The sequence below is a fragment of the Seriola lalandi genome, unplaced genomic scaffold (assembly GCF_002814215.2).
Source record: "Seriola lalandi dorsalis isolate HSWRI2012SDOR001 ecotype SW California unplaced genomic scaffold, Sedor1 jcf7180002054851, whole genome shotgun sequence".
NCBI lineage: Eukaryota > Metazoa > Chordata > Actinopteri > Carangiformes > Carangidae > Seriola > Seriola lalandi.
In genome coordinates, this window is record NW_019525404.1 from 189,882 (window position 1) to 199,674 (window position 9,793).

General features: G+C 43.2%; 1 protein-coding gene across 1 annotated transcript in view; it reads left to right on the plus strand.

Annotated features, from left to right (window-relative positions):
- Positions 1-743: 743 nt before the first annotated feature.
- cxxc4 (CXXC finger 4) overlaps positions 744-9,793 on the plus strand; it is a 26,675-nt gene continuing 17,625 nt past the window's right edge. The window contains exons 1-2 of the mRNA XM_023427104.2: positions 744-1,292; positions 3,353-4,291. Coding sequence (XP_023282872.1) covers positions 3,467-4,291 — 825 coding nt within the window. The 5' untranslated portion in view covers positions 744-1,292; positions 3,353-3,466. The remainder of the gene's footprint in view (positions 1,293-3,352; positions 4,292-9,793) is intronic.

Genomic DNA, 9,793 nt, shown 5'->3' on the forward strand with positions numbered 1-9,793 from the left:
TGGCCCAGTGAGAACTTTTTTTCCTCACCAAACCCTGAAGCTGAAAAAATAAATGCTGATGTGGGCAGAAATAATCCGGGACGCTGATTGGATTCGCAACTTTTCATTTCATTTCAAAGCTTGTAAGCAGCAACATGAATGAACCTCCAGTGTCACACACGGGCTCGTGGAATAAATGTGCCACGCGTGCCTGTGTTGTCAGCCTGTGGGAGCTGCAGGCATGGGTGGCCAGCAGGCGGGATTTATAATGGTGATGAATCCCGGGGGTCTTGGTAATTATGGCTGTCGCTGGACGGAGAGAGAGAGAGGGGGAGAGAGAGGAAACAACCCGGCGGAGGCATTTTATCTTAATCACAGCTCAGCTCCATTCAAATTAATTTGACAAGTTTCCCCAATCCTTATTAAAAGACGCGTCTGGGAATGACAACCCCCTCCTCCTCTCTAAATACCTCGTCATGAAAGAAATATATTTAAAAATATATATTTATTTGAAAAGGAGAGAGAGAGAGAGAGAGAGAGAGAGAGAGAGAGAGAGAGAGAGAGAGAGAGAGAGAGAGAGAGAGAAAAGGGGCAGTATAAGGGTGCAAGACGCAGATATTTCCCGTAGATATTTTCCTCCCTGTAGGGCGCCCTGAGCCATCCATCCCTCCCACCTCCCGAGTGTTTCTATAGTAATTTCCAGCCAATGATCAGTAGGTGTCCACATCCCTGCTTCCTCACCTCAGCACCAATCAGCCACACACAGCGACAGGAGACACGGACTGAGCAGAGACCAGGCAGACGCACACAATACAGCCCCCGGATCAAGAGGAGAGGAAACACCTCACCCCCTCTGCGATTTTAACCCCCCCTGCCTCTTTTTTTTTGAACGGCACCTTTTGGCTTTTTTTATGCACTTTCCAACCTTTTGCTAACGTGACACGAAAGTCGATAAAAATGATCCTTTTGTTTTGAGCGCCCTGAACACACACACGCGCGCGCACACACTCACACACACACACACACACACATACACACACACACACACACATACACACACACATACACACACACAAACACACACACACACACACACTCACACAAACACACACGCGCACACACACACACACACACACACACATACACACACACACACACGCTCGCCTTGCTCTCCTCCGGCAGCCTGTGTCTGTGCGTCTTCTCGCGTCTTTGCATTATTTTTTTCCCCCCGCACACGTATCGCTTCGCAGTAATGTGCCGTTACACGGTCGCAGGCTGGTAGCATCTTGGGAGCTCTTCTCAACAGGAACCTGGTAGGTGATGCTCTCTCTCTCGCTCTCTCTCTCTCGCTCTCTTTCCCTCTCTATCTAAGTGTGTGTGTGTGTGTGTGTGTGTGTGTGTGTGTGTCAGTGTGTGTGTGTGTGTGTGTGTGTGTCCGTCCCTGTTTTGCCGTCCAGTTGCATGCGTTGTACCCCCCTTTTTTCCCTGTCCCGATTTGTGTCCGTGCGGCTGCCAAGTGATCCAGGCAATGTCAGATTAATTTTTATGGGGTTTTATTTGCACTAACGCACCGCGCTCCCCTCTTCGGATTATCTATGCATGACCTTTGATCTGAATGTCTACCACGGACCAGACTGAGTCTAATTAATGGCATCGTGGTGCAGCGGCGGCACAAAGGTTCGTCATCGGACGTGGCTTTTTTCCTCACTTTTCTTTCTTCAATCTCCCTCTCGCACTCTCCACCTTTCTCTCCCCCCCTCTCTCTCTCCCTCTCTCTCTCTCTCTCTGTGTCTCGCTCTCTTTCCTCGTCCCCCTCTCCCTCCTCTTCCCTGTGTCTCTCTCCAGCTCCCAAGTATTGAACATTTCTGTCTCTCTAAACTTTGTTTACAGGCTGAAAATCAATGTCCGTGACTTGATTGCCTTTGGGCTGCGTATTTCGCTCCAGGGGTGAATTGATTAAGTAATAATGACCCTGAGGAGGGCTGATCATTAAGCCAAGGAGGTTTTGTTTACTGGTTGCGGGTTGTCTTGGATGCCACATCGACACTGAACCTCCAGATCTGGACTGGATGGTGCATAACACTCCAGGCTTCACAATTGTACCATAAAAATTTACAAATGACAATAGTTGAATGTTTAGGTGCATGTTAGAAAAAGTGAGACTTCAAGACTTTCTGAAAAATTGCCTGAATAATTTGGTACTTTTAGGTTAACAAGGAAAATATTTACCTGCAAGGACATGTTCATAGGAGGGAAGCACCCACCCTGTAAGATCTCTCCAGTTCCATGTGTGCATATTTCTAATTTATTTTTTTCTAGACAGCTGCTCGGTAGCACCATGGAAGTGATTTGAAATGCTTTAGTGTTCCAGCAATGGATCAGCTTTGGCAATTAAGAGAGAAAGCCCAGAAAAAGGTAATGGAAGTAGGGGGAGATGTGTCTAATGGGCTTTTATCTGTGGAAACCAAATCCAGACAGACTGATGGAGAGAGGGAGGGAGAGAGAGGGACACACACACATGTGTACACCTACACACACACACCCCATCCGGAGGCAGCTGACACTGTAGTTGGTCTGGTCCATGATCTGGATGTAAATTCACCAGTGGCTATCTCATGCCGTCATTGAGTAAATGTAATAGAGCTGGCCATGAATGAATACCAGGTGCTCTTAAGAGGCTGAACACAGTCGTGTTTACATGGATGGGCCGCCTCTACTATTTGGATAAGATGAAGAAAAAAAGAAATCTAAAATATTTAACTATGTTCCTCCTGGCACCCAAAGAAGATTATTTTTAAGAGCTTATATTGCAGGCCTAAGGTAAAAGTCTTTGTGTTTGTAGCTGCTGCTGTCATAATCTGAATTCTGGTGAGGCTCTCCTCAAACTTTTTTAAAAAAGTGATATTTTGGATTGAATATTCAATTTTTCTTTTTTTACATTTTGATGAAATGTACCTTTGTGTATTCAAATGCTTTTATTCATTCTGTGAAGTAGCTGATTGGACTTTCTTCAAAAATATGTAAGAATAACTTGACAAGACGTCTAAACAATGTTGAAAGTCTGGCGTTGCTTTTCTTTCTTTTAAGCATGCTAATTCTTTCCCCCATTATAATAATGACATGTTGGTCTGTCACAGCTATCACGTTATTGTCACCAGATGAAGATCAGCTCTGACTATTTGTGATGGTTCCACTATAAAATGTGAGCGCGTAAACAATGTGCCAGAAGATTCTTCAAATGTTCAGCTCTTATCTTCAGAGAAAAGTTGAAGTAGGGAAATGAAATCTGATTAGAATGAAAACAGTCGCCTCTTTTGTGTGTAACTGTTGTTTCTTTTTTGTTTTTTGTTTTTTTTGTTTTCTTTGCTTTTAGCACTGGAGAAGATAAACCAGGATGGTAACACACTGTTGGTAACCAGCTTCAGTTCGACAAAGGCCGCCATAACTTCACTTTCTTCTTCTGAACATTGACAACCATTCCTCAGCCATGTCTAACATAAACAATGCGCTTTGCATTGAAAGTGGACAGAACGCAGACGTGTCTCTCTTACAAAAGGATAATCTTCAGGATGGTGGATTAAGCCAGCTTTTGGATTATAACGCAGAAATGGAAAGGTACAGGTCTTTTGCAAACTTTTATAAAACCAATGGGGCATTTCCACAGACTGCTAAGATTGCCCGCATCACAACGCCCATTTTTCCCAGTGCTAGAATTGGCATGTCCCCTTGGAACTGCGATAACGCCATGCTCTGGGGAAGGAAATCAGCGGCAATAAACCCTAATAGGACCAGCATGCATAGAAATGACTCCCAGAGGCCGGGGAAGCCTGGCGTGCCGCCAGAGACGCTGCAAATGGCAAATAATAATTTCCTCTCTACCTTATCCCCTGAACACTGCAGACCTTTAGCAGGAGAATGCATGAACAAGCTGAAATGCGGCGCTGCTGAAGCAGAGATAATGAATCTCCCAGAACGCGTTGGAACTTTTTCCGCTATTCCGGCTTTAGGGGGCATCTCATTACCTCCCGGGGTCATCGTCATGACAGCCCTTCACTCCCCCGCAGCCTCAGCAGCCGTTACAGACAGTGCGTTTCAAATTGCCAATCTGGCAGACTGCCCACAGAATAATTCCTCGGCATCCAGTGGAAACCCAGCGAAGAAGAAAAGGAAAAGGTGTGGGGTCTGTGCACCCTGCAGGCGGCTAATCAACTGTGGTGTCTGCAGCAGTTGTCGGAACCGCAAAACGGGCCACCAGATCTGCAAATTTAGGAAATGCGAGGAGCTGAAGAAGAAGCCAGGCTCATCGCTGGAGGTGAGAACCCGGGCTCTGCTTCCCCTTCTTTTGTTATTATCCCCTTGCACTCCAAAGCATTAACCTTTTCATCCAGTCACGTTCTAAGCCCTTGAAAATTGTTTCCATGCCCACCCATGCCTGAACATCCCCCCGGCTTCTCAAATCTGCCTACCCGCCTAGCCTAATTGGCAGTAATTAGGGGTGTTTGTGCGGAGCGCAAGCTGAGCTTGGCTCAGACACCCTTAATTGCTGCCAGTCAGGCTGGGGCTGGAACGCATCCGAACAACCCCGAGCTTGGCTCAGCTCCAAGCAGGGCTGGGAAATGGTTTTCAGCAGAGAGCCATCCCTCTCTGCACCCGGTCATTTTAACCAATTATGGAAACCGTCTCTGGATGGGGAGAATCAATATCCCACAAAGCCTCAGCCTCCGACCACCAAGAGATGGTGAGAGTGATGGCAGGGCTGCTGATGGCGTTTCTCAAAACATCCCCCAAGTTTTGTGTGGGGAGGGGAGTGAAGCACCCAGACTGATCCTCTCCCACTGATCCTGTATGAATTGATTGTGCATATACAGTGGGGGCTGAGATGAAATCATTCTATATTATATTTGTGTCATTATGGCCAATTACAGATCAATGTAGGACACGGTGCACATCAAGAAGGGTGCAGAGGCAGAAAAAAATCAGCATCACTTAGAGAAGAGCAAAACATATTAAGCAAAGGCTTAATTGACAAGTAGCAAGAGGCTTCATTAGGACACAATCCGAGGGCAGTGTTGTTTTTAAAGGTTCATTTTAATTGATTTAGTTACTGGATGATATTTAGTTTTCAAGGGCAAAGGCAGAATATAAATGTTAAGTTGCAAATCTGGTTCTCTTTACCCTGAGAGTTTGAACTTGCTCACTGACTTAACATGAGCCTGTATGGATGAGTCACCAACAAATGCAACCTGAGGGCCAGATGATTTGCTCATTAATTAAGTGATTACACAGAGAGGAAAAAGAGGTTAATTGTAAAATATTAGCTAATCTGCTTATGGAAAAACACCATGTATGGATTTCTTTGTTCACTTTGAATTTCAGTCTGATTTTTGTTTGAATCAATCGAATCGAAACCACTGTGCCTTCATTTAGGTGTGTTTTTCTGTTGTTTTATGATGTAAATATCACCTCTGACTGTGCCTGCTCCTTAGCAGTGATCAGGAAACATTCAGAGTAGATTGAGACTGTCCCAGAATACAAATGTTGAAGCTTGTTCTTGACCAAGTAGTGGTGACAAGCTCAAAGTGACATAATATATTATTCATATAATTCTCATCATTTATGTCTCATGTACTCTCCAACCTAGCGCTACATGCAGGTTTTGTGCTCATCCAGTCCTGATTGGACAGCATGCCACCTACGTCTAATATCCCTGATTAAAATTTTAGTAACTTCTAATGATTTTGACAGGAGTCTCAAACATCAAAAGCTTCACCACTTTGCAACTAAAACAGAAACTGAGAGACTTAATTACAGCTGCTTTTTCTACTTCTTTAACCCCAAACTGCATGTCAGTCATTTTAAACACAAGTTGTGCAAACAACCACTGTTCAAACCTGCACAGCTTTATTTTGAAAGTTTCCAAAAGTTTGAGACAGGATACATTTTTTGGGTTAATACTGCTTGTACATCTTGAAAAGTTCTTAAAGATAAAAGTTTTCTTAAAAACAAGTGAGAAAAATCTGGCTGTGCAGTGCAATTATTTCAACGGCTTTCCACTTTAAAATCAACTGATTTCAAGAAATTTACAGAAATGATTGTCTGCGTCTTCAAACAAGGAAGAACAAGGCAAGTCGTTGCTCTAGAATCAAGAAAAGTGCCACTTGATTTTAGGAGCTACCTCACACATCATGATTTGTATTTTTTTTAGTAGAAGAGTTATGTAGTAGAGATGTTTCCGATATTTCAGTTGCTTTAAGAAAATTACACTTTTACAATTGGACTCAAATTACAGACAAAAATGACTTGATAAGAAGAAGACTTTTTAGCGTAAAATGAGGATACTGTATCTAGATTATTTCCATTTGATGCAGCCATAAAAACCACGGCATCACAGGTTTGAATATTTCATCTACTATCTTGTACTGTAGCTTAAATTGAGCGTTGGAACCATCTGATTCTTTCGGGCAAACCTGGATTTAACAGGTTGAATAAAGAGGTCACTGATGGGTTATTGGGGATGGGTTGGACACTCCTGAGGTGTTAATCGGAAGCTCATTTAATGTTGACTCCATATATCATGTACTAACAGGTGTCTCAAACAGGTGTCCAGGAAGCTGGCCTCACATTCTTAATGCATGGGTAGACTCACTTTTGGAAAACATCCATTTGCAAAGACGGTTAGAATTACCAAGGGTGTGAAAACCCCCAAAACAAATCCACACTTGCTTTTAAAAGCTCCTTCACTGAGTTCAGTAATTCATATTATGGACTTCTCTGGCAGTAATTGTTATTTTTGACTCTGCATCTGTAATTACAGGTGCACCTTCTGCTCCGGAAATGGGTTTGGGGTTTAAAGGCATCTTAGAGGTGTGAGGCTGTGCCATTGCTTAGTCTAACTTTTATACATACATTAACAGGGAGTGCATTTTTTCACCTTGTTGACGGTGCTAATGGTCGCTGACACGTATGAGGAAGCAGGTGCTAAAGTGAGTCTAGAAGGAGAATTTACAGCGTGTACTGTTCATGCAAATCCAGATGCGAGCTGTTACGCATACGCAGACTATGTCTCTCATTTTTTCTCTCTCACGCACACAAACATATGCACAAACGCAGTCGAACTCACATCCACATACTACATACTATATATTATTCTCAAAAAAGAAAAAAACACACAGACACACACACACACACACACACACACACACACACACACCCAACATGAGCTGAGTGTACCTTTTGCCTTAGAAGAGACGATAAGCTACTGGCAGCCAGTTAGATTTGGCTGTCACTGTTTTCCACATGGGAATCACCCTGAACTAATTATATCTTAAGCAGCGGTGGAAAATGCAAATCAGAATTTTACTCACACCCCTGAAATTGGAGAGCCAATTTAATCTAATACCCCCTTTAATTTAGCGCGCTAATGCAAGGCCCTAGAGAATTGCCCTGTGTCACTGCTGTGCTGTTCTGCAGCAGATTCTGCTCGTTTTCTGTCTCTGTCTCTGTGCTGCTCTCAGGCTCCAGGATGGATTAGTCTGGCAGAGGAATCTCATCTAACCTAACATTTCCTGAGCAGTTACCTTTGCATAGCCTGAGCTCCGATGGCTCAAAGGTCCTTCATTAACTTCCAAATGAAATAATGCTCATATGAGGGCAAGCTGTGTCTCCACCACTGTTTACCTCACCTGTTTGCCTCAACGGCAGGAAAACGGCTTTAGAGTTGTGTTAAATTTGGTAAATGTAAAAGTTATCCTTCCATAACAAATTGTTATTTATAACATGAAAGACCAAACATAACTTTTTATAACAGAAATACTGCTTTTACTTTCTTATCATCTTATGACCGTTAAGATTTTCTCCCTTGTCGGGAGCCCCGGCCCGCAGGTTGGGAACCACTATTTTAAGGTACTTAGTGTTCACCATCCAACAACTGGCTCAATGGTAACACTCTGCTGTGTAGCATGTAACCTACACTGTTTATAACACAAGTTTATTTAATTTATGCAGGTTCTATTTTGAATTGTATTCAGTTATTGAATGTTTTTGTTAAAGACAATTTTTTTGGGGGCATTTTAACTCTATTAGATTGTAAATAAGATTGAGAAATGAGACTCTGAACACTGGCACTGTTGCACGTAGAGCTTTACTGTGAATGCTAATAATCTGACATGAAACAATATGAATTAAAAATAGAATAAAGAAGAGTTCATTGGTTAGTAATATAGGCTTCATAGATTTATAAAAGTCGGCACAGTATTTGTTGGAAGTCACGACTAATTAGGTCAAGCTAACCAAAACATGACCAGTTGAGTACCCTCTTACAGAAAGACTTGACAGCCATGCTACAGTCTCAGTGAAAGATCCAGATTTTGAAAATATTCACAACAAAAGACTATTTTTTTTTTTCACGGCTTTGCTTGTGAATGCCTCTCAACACATGTCTTTATATCAGGAGTCTAATGCCTACAGACAGATGTCCAAAACATCATCATCATCCACAATACACTTGGAATGGATGGAAACATTCAAGTGCCAGTTCACTGGGTTGTTGACAATATTGACTGGAACAGTTTAACCTAAACAGCACTTGTGTTTTTGCGTTCATAACGCCACAAAGACCAAGTAAAATCCTTGAAATAGCAACATCCAGAGAGGCTCCTAATTGATTAGTTGTATAACGCAGTGTAGAAAAAGCAGGAATAGGGCAAAACAAGATCCAATTGAACAGATTCCTCCTTTCAATTAACAAATGTCAAAGGCCAGCATCATGTCATGAGCAGGAAAAACCTAGAGTAAGGTGGTGTTCTTTCTCTGCCTCTCTCTCCCTGTCCCTGTTCTTTGTGCAGTGTTGATATGAGTACATGAAATGGGTGAGATGAAAAGGTGGCATGGCTGCCTAGAAACCTTTTGCTATTGTGATAAAAGACAAGGCCCAAAATGGTAGGAAGCAGGACCTTGAGGAAAATAGCTTGAATTCAGCCTCTTAATGAGAGTGCAGGAGCCAAATAAGCAACAGCAGCCAGGTCTAATTTGTTTTAGGTGTGCTCAGAATAGATAAGGACAAATCTGTGGCCTTCACCCCATCCCCCCAACCTTTGCCTCCCTGGAGATAACACTGAGTGCTCCCAGCCAATCTCCGTGGGCAAAGGAGAGGGGGTAAAGAAAAAAAAAAAAAAAAAAAAGCAGAGAAGGAAAAGCCTGAGGGACAGACGGCCTTTAGATCTGCAGATCTCTAACTTACTGGATTTATTCAAGCTTTAAAACTGCAGATTAATTTGGTCGCAGAGGTCTGGGGGAGTGTGAAAAAAAAAAGAAAAATGAGGCTGTACGCCGCTGCGCATCTCAACCTAAAGGGCAACCTTAAGCTCCTGTCAAGACAATAGGATTTTGCCATCTGAACCACGATGCAGACCGCTTAATTATACACATCTTCCCTGCAAGCTACCGTCAGCTACTTAAGAGCATGGGCCCCCTTATTCATTGTCATGCCCTTTTTCCCCTAGATTGGTCGTGCCGTGTGGATTTTCTGTCAGCTTCCATTTGCACAGAGTAGCTGTCCTCCTCAGGCCTTTGCTGTGCTCGGGAAGGCACAACCGCACGGCACTGTTAAAGAATTCATCATTTTTGCCACTGCCACCAATTAAGGCCAAAGCGTAATCGGAGGCGTCCGGACGATGCCCTTACATTATGTGGTCTGTCGCCTCCTCTGCCCCTGTTTGATTTAACATCCCTGGTTCAGTGGTGAAAAAGAGCTCATTGTCATTGTCTTTATTATAGCGCGAGGAGACAGAGAAGGAAAGGGGGGTTGGGAGGTGGG